The sequence below is a fragment of the Equus przewalskii genome, chromosome 18, assembly GCF_037783145.1.
Source record: "Equus przewalskii isolate Varuska chromosome 18, EquPr2, whole genome shotgun sequence".
NCBI classification, from domain to species: Eukaryota; Metazoa; Chordata; class Mammalia; order Perissodactyla; family Equidae; genus Equus; species Equus przewalskii.
In genome coordinates this window covers 30,448,424-30,462,926 of record NC_091848.1, presented here as the reverse complement: position 1 = coordinate 30,462,926, position 14,503 = coordinate 30,448,424, and the positions used below count along the sequence as shown (strand labels likewise).

Sequence of the window (14,503 nt, the reverse complement as noted above, 5' to 3'; positions counted from 1 at the left end):
TGCTTAACTACAAGCTACAAGAAAAATCAATTTTACAGAATGAGACTTACTACTGTTGCCCTACGAGCTTTCCAAACCTGATATAGTTTTCTGAAAGGTATTTATCTTCTGAAAGCCCATGAGTTTAAAAATAGATTATGGCTTTTTAAGGACAGTAAATTTATTCACTTTCAGGAAACAAGTCTAGCAGTTTAGTGTAGGCAATGAGTGGAAACAACAGTGTACAAATTTTCAGTGTAATAAGACTTATGTTTTAAGAATTAATAAATATACTATTAATAATCAGGACTGAAATTCAAGGTTTTAATAATTTAGAGTTTTCAAAATGTTAGATTTAGTGTTACTTTTGTCTTTTTCTATTTAATGTTCTCTCTTCCTATTCCAATTATATTTCTTCTTGAAAAGCAACAGAAAGTAATAAGGAAAAAAGAAAAAGGCTGCTTCCCTAGAAACTTAAATGTTGACAACTTGAGGTGGAAAGATAGCAGATGCTCCATAAATATGACCCAAGACTGACTGAAAGAAGTCAGAAAGAATATCTAGCATAGCCACAGGTATTTGATCTGTTGTGATTTAGAACAGACTGCAATGACTCAAATACGTACTTGCCTAAGACGTTCAAACTCACACAGAAATGAATTTAAGCATATGTAAATGTCATGCACATACCAATGTGACCATGAAACTCAGTAAAAATTGAAAACCTGAGATTTTACTTAGGAGTATGGTTAGTACCATCCCTTAGCTGAGGGCATCAATTCAGTGAATCCAGAGACAAGAACTGGTCCTAACAAAAAGCACATCCTTCCTCATACACCTGAGCTTCTGTAAAATGCCCCACCTTCCTGATTTGACTTGTTCAACCCAATTCAAGACTGGAAATAAAGTTTGAAAATAACCCTGCAAGAATCGATACCACCTCACAATGGCAGATTTCTGGATCTCCTCTCCAAAGAGTACAACTTCTCCTCAGGCAACCAACATCTCCTGACTCACCCCAAAGCCAACCGTCACTCTCCTTTTCAGGTGTCGTCTTACCGTGCTGGCCTGTCATTCTTAGAACGATGAGGTTCATCACTCTCTTTTGACTTTGAGTGTGCTGATTTAGCTGGTTTGGTCTATAGGCAGAAAAACAAAAAAGAAAAGAAAAAGAAAATACATATACAGAAAACAGCAAAAAAAGAGAAGGATTAGGTTTAGAAAATATCTAAATCAACCCCCCTTTAGTAACTTCAGGTGACTTACATTCAGTTGAGTGACGTAAAATATTTTTAAATACGACCACTCAGAGGAAAAAAAAAAAATAGTCATGAAGGCAATGGTGAAAGCTGTCAGTGCAGCCAACGAGTGGGCTAAATATACATGAACAGCTCCCCCACAGGGCGTGCTTGGAGACCCATTATTAACATCACAGCTGCACAGCACTGACAAGAACTGGTGGACTCCCAGACTCTGTGGAAGCTAGGTTTGCGCTATTCAACTTATTTCTGAACATCCGACTTAGGCATGATGATTTTCAAGCCAGGAAACTAAGGCACATTCGAGCCAACTTTTCCAGGAGAGGAACTGTACCAGCACCAGTTACAGAACCTAGAAACTCTAGAAGTCCTGACACTTGCTGGAAAATGTAGCCTTCCCCCTCTTACCTTCCTGATCTGTAAGCCTTAAAAATAACCTACTCCTTCATAGTTGGGTTAACAAAGAATTTGAGTAACTCCTAGGCAAGTAATTATGGCTTAATTTCTGTAGCTGAAGCATTTGGGAATGCTTCTACTAAACTGAAATATGTTTGTCAGGAAAAATCTTACATTGCTAAGAGGGTAAAAGAGGGAGATAAATATAAGTAATTCACACGGAAATAACAGTGTCATTTCTTTTTAGATCGACAACTGGGTAACTGAGCAACAGACAATAGCAGAGCAAGACTATTACCACGGTTTCTACGTCTTCTTTTTCCTTCTAACCAATGCTGAGACTGAGACAGAACCTGAGACCCAAGGAAGGAATGTGTTTGAAGGAGATGGTGCTAACCATCAGCTATATCATGGATACACACACTAGTTACGTCCTTCCAGAACAAGCACAAACTCCCTCTCTAAAAAGCCTTACTATCTGAATTCTCCCGTCCTCCCTTGTTGTTCTTCCATTACACTTTCTTCGCCAGCTTGACCTTATATTTGTCAGCTGTCTACAGCCGTCTTCCTCTCTATCTTATACGTTATTGTGAGGATAATATATCTTTGTCTTTCTCTCTAAGTCCAGACCAGTGCTTTGCACACAGTACCTAATAAGTAAAGTCTGTTAAATTGAACTTGCAATCAACATATACAACAATTAGATTACAGCAAAATGAACTGCAGTCACTGACTATTTTGTCTACTATGTCTGATGAATGAGGAGAAGATAACAGTTCAAGCTCATGCTAGATAGTTCTTGCACTCTGACATAAGCAGTGATTGCTGGTGACAAGGTCTGTCCGTCTGCCATGCATCAAGTTAAGTCAGAGGAAAGAGAAACAGCTGGCACATGATCAGGAATGAAAGACAACATAAGCACACAGGGAAAGTAGAGAGAGGAAGACAAGGCCACTGTGGAAAGCTGAGAGCATGTGGAAACGCTGCAATCCCCTGTAAGGTAAGTATAGTAAACTAAGAATGCTCATGACCAGAGGCAGTTGCATCTCAGTTGGTCTTAAAATGAATGGGCTAAATTTTTCAATCTTAGCACTAAGTTTTTACACAGTTACTTTCAAGAATTCAATATGATTTTTCATAGTGAAACAACTTTTATAAGTCAGATTCACACACACGATATAGACCATTTGCATACCCTAAATATATCTGCAAAGCTTACCCTAAAAGCAGAGTCCCTTTGTCATTTGTAATTTTATTTGCAATTAAAAAACAAAAAATAAACAAAAAACAGATGCTACCTTCCAATCGGGGTCATGCTTCCTTTTGTCCAAAGATGACTTCTCCCGCTCCTTGGCTTTCTTGTAAGCTTTCTTTTCTTCGGCCATTAGAAGTCTAGCAATTTCCTAAACAAAATCCGGTCAATATCATTGACTGCCCATTTGCGGGTAGAAAATTACTGAGATACTCCCAAAGAATACTGGCTAAACAAACTCATTAGCTAACATGAGCTCACCTCATCCTGGGCTACTTGAGCTGCTCTCCTGTCCACCTGGGTAGCCTATGGTATGGAAAATACAAAAGAGAATAATTTAATAGAAATCTATGTTGTCCATTTTTTAAAATTACATAAAATAAACTGGTGTTTGAAACTAGCTGTGATTAACTATCCTTAAAGTTGATAATCAGTTGATATACTTTCACCAGCCAGAGCAGGGTCTATTTTTACCAAATTCTACAGCAGACTCTTAGAGAATTATCAGAACGCAACAATGGAGAGACAGAGATGTGGAATTCAGCTAATAATGCTTATGCAGTAAGGAAAACCTGACAACTCTATTCCTAGTGTCTTGATTTTTCACCCATAAAAAAGGTATCAGATTCTTAAATGATAGAAGACTATAATGCCTATTATATAATCTCAAGAATGATTCAATTTGCAAAAAACCTACTGATCTACCTGAACTTCAGTGTTAAAATTTGCTCACCAAAATTTCTTCTTCTTGCAGTTTTCTGGCAATTTCAGCATCATACCATTCCTGATTCCTGTGGGTCACTCGTGATGGAGTAGAGACAGCTTCTTTCATCCCTCTTGGCTTCATTCCTAGAAAAAACACAATGTAATAAGGCAACTGACTTTGTTTTCTGAAAAGCTGCAAAATTTAAAGCAAAGTTTCTCTTTAGTATCTAACACTGACAATATTGCCTCTACTCCAAAATTCAGTGTAGGGTGCACTTAGGAAATAATATTTTCCCCTAGGTACGGAAGTGGTGATGCTGATAATCCAGACATGTCAACAAAGTTACCTACCCAAACCTGCCTGGTAGGAAACCATGCTCCCACCCTCCCTTGCAAACTGTTTCTTCAACAACAGAAAATAACACAAAGAACTGTTAAGAGGCTTTTGCAAAGGAGGAATTGAAAAAAAGGTTAAGTCCCTGAAATAAAAAGAATGTAGAGGAAAGAAAGTTACAGAACTGGAGTTTCAAAGAGATTAAGCTATTAAGACTGGAGGAAATGATGTTTTCTTCTATAGCCTCAGCCTTGCATACCTTACCTGAAGGGGAACAGAAAGAGTGTCACCTGGGAGTCACATGACAGTACCTGTTAGCCAGCCAGTGGCCCTGCATGGCTTCTGCTCTGATGGGCAACAACCCTACTTGCTTTAGATCTTTCCCATAGCTTTGAACAGTTTAAGTGTGGCTAAATATTAGGGAAGATAGAACAGAAGGGAAATAGCAGAGAATACAATGACTTTATAGTTCTATGCCTGAGGAGAAAGGAACATGGAGGACCAGAGGGGAATTTTGGCTTTTTACTTTGAAATGTTGTAAATAGCACATATTCCTCTCATAACTTTTAATTAAGTGGTAAATGCTAATGGTTATTTCAAAATCGTGGATATTTTCCTATTGGTATCCTCTATAAATTACACTTAGATTCAGAAATAGAAATTTTTAGTGCAGTGAACAAGATTAACCATCTGGAACAGTGACTTTTAGTAAACGGGTAACTGAAGGGAGAAAGAAAATTTACTCCTAATTGCCTATTTCTTTATATCAGTGGTTCTCAACCATGGCTATATATTACAATCAGTTGGGGTGCTGTAAATAAACAGAAAAATCTTTGACCCAAATCCCAGGGATTCTAAGTTAAGTAGCCTGAGTGAGATCTGGCATTTGGTAGTTTGTTTTTTTAAAAAAATCTTAAACAGTTGATTCTTATTTGCCATTAGCATTGGAACACGAGTGTATTATGTCCATCAAAATAACCATACATTGAGGGGCTGGCATGGTGGCGTAGCAGTTAAATTCGCATGCGTAGCTTTGGCAGACCGGGGTGCACTGGTTTGGATCCCAGGTGCAACCTACACACTGCTTATTGAGCCATGCTGTGGCAGGTGTCCCACATATAAGACAGAGGAAAATGTGCCCAGATGTTAGCTCAGGGCCAATCTTCCTTAGCAAGAAGAGGAGGACTGGTTGTGAATAGGAGCTCAGGGCTTCCTCAAAATAAAATAAAATAAAATAAAAATAACCATACATTGAAACGATTTTTATCAAAATGTCTCACCACACTTGATTCACTTGCTCTAAACAAAAAAGAAAAAAGGAAAGAAAAGAATTTTCTTTTCTAGGAAATTTCAACTAAATTCTGGGCAAATGAAGCGAGTTAAAGTTATCTGGTGAAGCCTTTCCTTGTAGAGCTTTAAACCCAGCTTTGCAATAAACCAAAGCCACAGCTCATCTGCCTTTCCCATAAATAAAGACTATCAGACGATTAAACCTGGCTTTCTCAACTTCAGGCCTATTAGCATCTGATTACCCAGAACAGAGAGTCCACTCCAACTTCACATCATGTCTAGGGCTACTGAATCTTACGCCAGGCTGGGCTGGTTGTAACCTAGATTTCTGAGTGGTCTGGGACAGTCAGGAAACAACAGCATAATCCCAAGAGTGGACCGTATTTAAATGGAATAGAAACCTCCCTGAGTGCTGTTTACTTTGGTCATAACTAGAAAGGAATATTTCAGGGAAAATAAGTCAAATTAGATAGGGAAGTTGGTATTGGGCCAAGCCAGTGGACAAGATAGGTTGCTATACCATATTCATATCTATAGAAAAATGACACTTCAGTGAGCAGCCTCAAGCCTAGTTGAGGACGATAGGAGAGATCACACCTATGTCTTGTTCCCTCAAGTTTGCCATCCAGTGAAGAAACAACAGAGTGGGATGTGCTCAGATTTCAAGACACTAAACTCTCTCCACTACCATGCCTCCTACTCTACACCACAGAATTAACTGAGAAAATGTTTTAATATCTATCAAAGACACTTTGAAGGCATTCAAATGAAATAGCCAGATGAATAGTCTTAATTGGTTTGACAGGGTGATAACATGACTTCATGGCAGTTAAAAAGAGAAAGATACACAGATCAATGCAACAGAATAGAGAGCCCAGAAATAAACCCATGCAGACATGGTCAACTAACTTACTACAAAGGAGCCAAGAATATACAATGAGGAAAGGATAGTCTCTTCAATAAACAGTGTTGGGATAACTGGCTAGCCACACGCAAAGGATAAAACTGGGTCACTACCTTACACCATACACAAAAATTAATTCAAAATGGATTAGAGACTTGAACATAAGACCTGAAATCATAAAACTTCTAGAAGAAAACACAGGTATCAGCTCTGTGACATCAGTCTTGGAGATGATTTTTTGGATTTGACACCAAAAAGCAAAGGCAACAAAAGCAAAAATAAACATGTGGTACTACATCAAACTAAAAAGCTTCTGTACAGCAAAGGAAACCCTCTACAAAATGAAAAGGCAACCTATAAAATGGGAGAATATATTTCCAAATCACATAACTGATAAGGGGTTAATATCCAAAATATAGAAAGAACTCATCCAACTCATAGCAGAACAACAATCTGATTTAAAAATGGGCAAAGCATTTGAATAGGCATTTTTCCAATGAAAATGGCCAACAGGTGTATGAAAAGATGCTCAACGTCACTAATCATCAGAGAAATGCAAATCAAAACCACAATGAGATATCACCTCACACCTGTCCAGGCTATCATCAGAAAGACAGGAAATAAGTGTCGGCAGGATGGAAAGAAAAGAACCTTTGTGTACTATTGGTGAGAATGCAAATTGGTGCAGTCACTACGGAAAACAGCATGGAAGTTCCTCAAAAGTTAAAAATAGAACTACTCTGTGATCCAGCAATTCCACTTCTGGGTATTTATCCGAAAGAAATACAAAATACTAACTCGAAAAGGTATAAGCACCCCTATGTTCACGGCAGCATTATTTACAATAGCCAAGACATGAAAACAACCTTAAGTGCCCACTGATGAATGAATAAATGAATAAAGAAAATGTGATGTGCACACACACAGAGGAATATTATTTAGCCATAAAAAAGAAGGAAATCTTGCCACTTGCAACAACATGAATGGACCTTGAGGGCATTATGCTAAGTAAAGTAAGTCAGACAGAGAAAGACAAATATGTACAATCTCACTTATACGTGGAATCTAACAAAACAAACCAAGCTCATAGATAGAGAACAGACTGGTGATTTCCAGAGGCAGGGAGTGGGGATGGGCGCAATGACTGAAAGATGTCAAAAGGTACACACTTTCAGTTATAAAATAAGTCATGGGGATGTAATGTACAGTATGTTGAGGATAGTTAATAACAGTGTATGGTATACTTGGAAGTTGCTAAGAGAGTAAATCTTAAAAGTTCTCAGCACAAGAAAAAAAAATTTTACCTATGTATGGTGACAGACGTTAATTAGACTTATTGTGGTGATCATTTCATAATATACACAGATATCAAATCATTCTGTTGTACACCTGAAACTAATATAATTGTGTGTCAACTATATCTCAATATAAATAAATGAACGAACGAAAGCATGAATAAATAAAAAGAATTTGAGGTAATCTCTCTCTAAATCCAAAATATTTAGCAGGAATAGTTTATCTGAATTCTTGATATACCACTGGAGCTTGCATGTCTCATAAGTAGAAAGTCTCCATACCCTGGAATACTGGATCTGGACTGACAGGACTGCCCACTCAATGTAGTGGCCTCCACATCAGAGGTGAAAAGAGATTTTTTAAGTATGTAAGAAGGAACTTCCGATAGGGCAGTGTAAGGCTGTTTTTACAAAAAAAACAGAGACGCTTTAAACATTTTAAAAATACAGTTAATAGAAGGAAATTAATGGAATGCCTGGTCTCATCTTGGTAGCCCAAATATAATCTGGAAATTAGCTTTCAAAAGGTCAGGTGAGTCATATTTTCAACAGTTCCACATTCATTTCTCAATCTAATTCTTGCTTGTCTTTTTCTGTTCATCTTTCTCCAATGTGAGGACACAAGAATCTGCCTCAATAAACACACAGAAAGCTTACCTTTAAATAAATTCTCATAGAATAACATAAAATTGTTTAAAGCACTGGTATTCAAGAGAAACTTATCCCAAGCTTGGAATAAGGTAAAATGATTACTGACAGATTCTTTGATACCATGCGAGAGTATTTTGTAATAAGCCAGTCTGACACTCAGAGGATGTCACAGCAAAAAGGTGCAGATATTTTATGGCCCTGAGAGGCCGGAAGTTAACGGGCAGAAAATTAATAAGCTGTTATGATTTAACAGCTCAATAGAGAAGCTACTCTTAAAGGTAGTATGGTTTTACTGCCCTTTAGAAAGTTAACCAATCTTATATTTAGCAACTACATTTTGTTTTCTTTTTTCCACTGACCATAAAATCCTGTCCCACAAATGTTCTTAGGACTCGCTCTTTGTCGTCCTGCTAGTTTCTTCATTAAGTTAAATAAAAGTCCGACCTGTGATAACTTTAAGAACTGTGCTTTTACAACAGCAAGAATAGAGACCGGTACCTAGTAATTATATCTAACGCAATCCTGTGACTATTCTAGGAGGTCACAAAATCAAATGCCTAGAGGGGCCAGGGAGGTAAAATTCGTAAAGTAAGTTGAACACAAAATGATAGACGCTAGCGGTTATGTTGTAGCCATTTTAGTACCTGCCTACCCACGTTATTTTTTCAACCCTTGTGCTGGCAAAATAAAACATTTGCCTCAACTCCAATTTTAGGGTCTGTGAGTCAGTGTTTAGTTTCACATTAGTTTCATCCCTCCTAAGCCTAAGATACCCTCATTATAACTAAAAACAATAAAGGTTAACAAGCCCTCAAAGGTTAACCATCCCACACTCAGAAGGTCAGCTTCACAGTCAGAAACGCAGAGGTCAGTGTAATCACCATTCTTCCCCCACACCTTTAGGACTCCAATGTGTCTTTCTAAATCTGGATTTAGTGTAACTTACTCGTAAAGCCTACTTTCTATAGATTGTACCACTTCCTCTTCCATTGCCCCAGAGCTCTTTGTTCAAAGTATACCTAATTTGCAATTGTCTATTTACATATCCATCTTTTTGGCTTGCCTTATTAACCCTCTGAGGCTCAGATCCAAGCATAAATCTCCAAACATAAAGCCTGAGGCAAGAATATTTGTGGCAGATACTCAACATGGCTTGCTGAACTGAATTTTCATTTTCTTTATGACCAAGTCCTTTAATAATTTAAGGGATTAACATGATAGGAAGAACAAACCTGAATCTGCAACCCAGAAACCAGTTTCCAGACCAGAGGTCAGAGGCATAGGTTGTCTGGGCAACAATAAGGAAGAAATTAAGAACAGATACCTCCCTGGTTTCCCAATAACCTTTCCCAATAACCTTTGCATCTCTGTAAAACTTCAGTTAAGAGTAAAAGAGAATCAGGGAGATGAGTATATCTAATTAAAATACCAGACAGGGTAGTGCTACGACTTGCAGTGGTACAGCCGCAAGCAAAACATCACCACAGCAGTTTCCAGACAAGAAGAGAGAGAACCATGACTGTGTCAATGATGGACTTCAGAGTTAAACCTCTGAGATGCCAGAAATTTGAGGCTGAAGTCTAATATTCACCTCATTCCTATACAAGTACCAAGAACTTACCTGATATCGGTACTTTAGAATGCCAACTGTAGAGTTGGGGTCGAAGGTTAGATCATAGAAAGTACCTTAAGGCAATGGTTTTCAACTTTTGAACACAGAAGAATCACCTCCAGGTCTAAAACACACCCAAATTACCAGGCTGCACTCCAGAGATGATAACATATGTGAGATCAGGAATCCGCAATTTTTAGGAAACAGCCCAGCTGATTCTGACAAAATGGACTAAGGCCTATAATTTGAAAAATGCTGTCTTAAGAGATTGACTATCCAATCTCACTTTACGGATGGGAAAGATGAGGTCAAGAAAATCTAGTACTTCCAGCCCTGCTGGTCTTCTAGTTAGGCAAACAGTATGAAGGCAGTGTCACCAGATCTTCTGGGTTCACTGAATTAAAACCAGAAATTCAGAAGCTTTGATTTTGTGTCAGAATCTCTGACGCATGGTCTTGGCAAATGAAGAATTGTATCTGGGATGGGCACCTCCACTGCAGTCTGGGGCTGAAAGAACCTTGTAAGGAATCAGCGTATTCTTTGATTAGAAGGCAGAAGGGGAAGAATACAAACATTTTCCTTCTTCCCATGGACTTGAGATTAAGTAAATATCTTTTGTAATATTTGGCTCCATGATACATTTCAAAGCCATGAGCACAAACTAGAGAGAAAGAACAGGTTGCTTAAAATGCTTATTAAATAAATTTGTTTGTACATATGTACACGATACCAGGACTTCCAACGAGATTGTCCTTTATTACCTGTGTCATGAAGTTGGAGCCGTTCCTCACTCTCCGAGAAGGGAGGAGTCCCGGGCCTGTGTTTCCTTTCTCTGTGCTCACCTTTCCCACGGTCCCTCCCACACACAGCTTCCTTGCAGTGAAGCCCTGCTTCCTGTGGGGACTTGGGTGAAAGTGGGTCTTGGCTTCTGGACTGTTTTTCCAAATTCCGAGTTCGATGGCTACGGTTAGCCTCCCAGTCATCACATTCAGCGCTCAAAAACACCTCACCACTGATCTTAGGAAGAGGAGGTCTCCGAAGCCTCTCATGATCAGACCGTTTCCTTTTATGCTGCTCAGTGTTAATTCGGGGATCATCCCTCATTTTACCCGAGTTAGAGGAAGACAGAGATTTGTCTGATGAACAATGTACTTCAAGCTCTTCCAAGTTCTCCAGTGGATGTTTTGGTTTCTTCTTCCTCTGCTTCGCAGTCTTTTCTTCATTTTGGAGTCTACAAGATCTTGAGGATCCAGAACCCAACTCCCTTGCCCTCCTTGACCGTAGCTGGTCTGAGTGGAGGTGGATGGATGTGAAAAATAGAAACGCAGGTTAACTGAATAGAGTATGAACTCACTCCACAGGGGAGAGACAGGGCCCAAGTTGAACATATTTCAAAATGGAGAAGACTACTTTTTCAACTTAACTGAAAAAAGGGAATGGGCATTTACTGGAATGTTCCATGTATACATGAAGGATTCTGGGTACATAGCAAAAAGGTAAAAACTAAAATAAAATTAAGTGGAATAACTTAAATCTGAAAGACCTTGATCATGATTAGGGAAGAGTTACCACAGTACTTTAATATTTGCCAATAACAAAAATTACAGCCATTAAATGTTAAATTCCACTTACAAACCAATTTGGAACTAGTATATGGGGGAAAAGTGGGGATTAAGGGAATCTTATAAAACAGAAAAACACTAAGCTGTGTGATTCCAGCCAGAGGCTTTCGAACATTCTTATTGGAAATAACAATAAACCTCTATCAGAATGTTGCTAGTTTCCACTTAGTTCAGAGAAATGATTCACAGATTTTAGTATTCCTCCAGCCTCTCCCCTTAGGTGGCCAAAGCAAATATTCCCAGCCATATTACAGTTCACTGTAGAAGAGGATGGAGTAGAGGAGAATTTTAAGTGAGTAAATGCCCCTGTTATCTTTGGATAACTCTGCTCTCTCAGTCTTACTTGAAACTTGGCAGAGCAAAAATATAAACAGGGAGCTGGCCTGGTGGCATGGTGGTTAAGTTCGTGTGCTCGGCTTTGGTGGCCTGGGGTTCCTGGGTTTGGATCCTGGGTGCAGACCTACACACTGCTCATCAAGCTGTGCTGTGGTGGCATCCCACATACAAAGTAGAGAGGGATTGGCACAGATGCTAGTGTGACATCTCAAACAAAAGGAGAAAGATTGCAACAGATGCCAACTCAGGGCCAACTTTCCTCACAAAAAAATAAACAAACAAAAATAAAAAGGGATGCCACAATGGAATACATAAAATGGAGTCACTTCCTAAATACATTTTAAACAACTTTATGATATTGTATTCTCTGTATGAAAATACAGTATGTGCTAAATATACAAGTCCATAAATTTAATACAAACCTCAAAAATGGCACATAAATGGGTGCTTTTGAGGCCTCATTTAGGCACAAGTGTACGGTGAAAACAAAGAAAATTAATACACACTTTGCAAAAGCATATTTATTTTAACATTTTCTAAAACTTTTAGTGCATTTTGGAAATAATAAAAAGAAATCCTAATTCCCTGGAAAATTGCTAAGACAGCACAGATATGTTCCCTGCTGGAATTAGCCACTTGCTGAACTGCCTTTGAAACAGCTACCCTACCTTGATGAGACTTAAAGGAAATAAAGGACTATATGCATTTTCTTAGTTTTTAGGGATTTTTGTTGTTGGTCCTTTGGTTTTGTTTTGGTTTGGGGTTTTTTTCTTGTTGGGGAAGATTCACCCTAGCTAACATCTGTTGCTGATCTTCCTCCTTTTGTATGTGGGCTGCCACCACAGCATGGCCACTGACAGAAGAGTGGTATAGGTCCACGCCCAGGAATCGAACCCAGGCCGCTGAAGCAGAGTGCACCAAACTTAACCACCAGACTGGCAGGGCTGACCCATGGGTTCTTTTTTTTCAAGTATGTTATTCCTAATCTAATAAAGAAATAGAGGAAGGGGAGATTAGTGCTTAAATGCATCACTGATGCCATAAGCTTCTCAAAAACTTTAAGTTGTTTCCTCTTGAGCTTTTCAGAAGAAAAGGAAATTTGATTCAAAGATGACATTTAAATTAAAATCTCTCTTCCAGAAAGTATTTATCTTCATAATTTGTGGTTAGATTTATTTTTTTACATAAAAGCAAACATGAAACTGAACAATTACTCTCCATGATAAAAAAGTACTCTTTTAACAAAACTATTATTTTAAGTGAATCTTGACAACTGAGAAAGAATCAATTGACTACTGCTGTGAATCAAAATAATATTGAGCAGCTACTTAAATGAGGACCACATCCAGGGAACAACGGTTTACAGTGTGAATACTAAACGTTCCCAGAGAGCAGCTGCAAGAGTGAAGTCCGCCTTTAAGCCCAAAAGAAACAAGAAGGGTTTTGTTTTCAACATGGATTTGTGAGGCTATGATTGTTTTATTGTTGTTTCGATTCTTTCTAAAAAGTTAATTGATATTAGCAGTTTAGCGAAATGTGTTGCAAGAATTAGAACAGAGCTGTCACTACATTTTCACAGAGTTGATAGAAAAAAATACTTATTGTCTAGTTCATTTGTGATATCTTTAAACTTGGGAAAGAAAAAAAAAAAAAAAAGACGGGGTGGGGGAATCTGTGTGAATCCCTTAAAACCTCGTCCAGTTCAGAACTGAGACTTGTATGTTTCTTGAGACCATGTTATTTGGCAAATATAATTCACTTCCTTGTAGCCAATACATATACATATGTAAACACACACAAATGCATATGTACACATTTTATTTGTGTGCCTCCATGTTTGTCTTTCAAAATAGATGATTTCTGTTTAGATATACAAAATTCTATGCTATACACACATAGCATTGATAAACACAAAAATGGTACTTTAAAGTTTATGTCTTCATCAAAATTACATTATTTGATCTTCTCAACATCCATGTAAAGAATGTATTTTTATAATCTCCATTTTACAAATGAGAAAAAGGTTTAGAGTGATTATAGTAGATAACTTACAATTGTGCTGAAGGAGGGGATGGAACTTGAACCACGGTCTTATGACTCAAAGACCACGACTTAAAAAAAAAACTACTAATATGCTTGCAATACATGTAAGTGGCTTTGAAAGAAAAACATGGATTCACAAATGAATAAGATATACCATTTCAGTTGATATAAATCTGACAGATGTTTTGGGTAATTTCAAATTTTTAGAGAATTTATAAATGATTATTTTAAAAAGATCAATTTATGACAGTGTAAGTAAAATAAAAGATGAAAAGAAGACCATTTCTGTAATGATATACTGTGATTATTATGTAAGTAAGGCAAAAATCATATTATGCACTAGACAGAGAAGTACAATTAAAGAATATCCCTTATGTGTTGGGAAAGGACCACTGCAAAGAACATAAGGATTGCTTCGTAAATATGAGCTGAATTATAAAGTGGCTTCTGTGGAACTCAACTTGGTCTAACTCAAAGGCATATAAACGAGGATCAAACATTCAGCAGCACAGAATCTCTCAACAACACGACTGAAGGGAATTTCCAATATTTACATGCATGTGCTCAGGAGGTCACTACTTCCTATTCCTAATCCCCCCCAACTCCAAAAAAGTGGCATACACGCCACTCTAAATTTATGAAAGCAGTTAAAATATATACAGAATTGATTTTTTTAACTTTTAGGTGACCCTGAAAAACCACTAAACTCTTCACATAGTCTCCTGCCCCCGAGATATGAATCAGGATGACAGCATTCTGGTCAAAATAACCAAGTTTGAGTCCTAATTCAAGTTAGTGTAAGGTTTTAATAGAGGAAGGCTAAAA

At 37.9% G+C, this 14,503-nt stretch overlaps 1 protein-coding gene across 2 annotated transcripts in view; it reads right to left on the bottom strand.

The window, feature by feature from the left end:
• Positions 1-14,503, bottom strand: part of CCDC50 (coiled-coil domain containing 50) — a 69,467-nt gene that overhangs the window by 11,790 nt on the left and 43,174 nt on the right. The window contains exons 6-10 of one of the 2 annotated variants that reach the window (XM_070582529.1): positions 10,439-10,966; positions 3,620-3,735; positions 3,148-3,192; positions 2,933-3,037; positions 1,039-1,118 (exon numbers count right to left, since the gene is read on the bottom strand). In XM_070582529.1, the coding sequence (XP_070438630.1) occupies positions 1,039-1,118; positions 2,933-3,037; positions 3,148-3,192; positions 3,620-3,735; positions 10,439-10,966 (874 nt within the window). The remainder of the gene's footprint in view (positions 1-1,038; positions 1,119-2,932; positions 3,038-3,147; positions 3,193-3,619; positions 3,736-10,438; positions 10,967-14,503) is intronic. The other variant, XM_070582530.1, reaches the window with a different exon arrangement.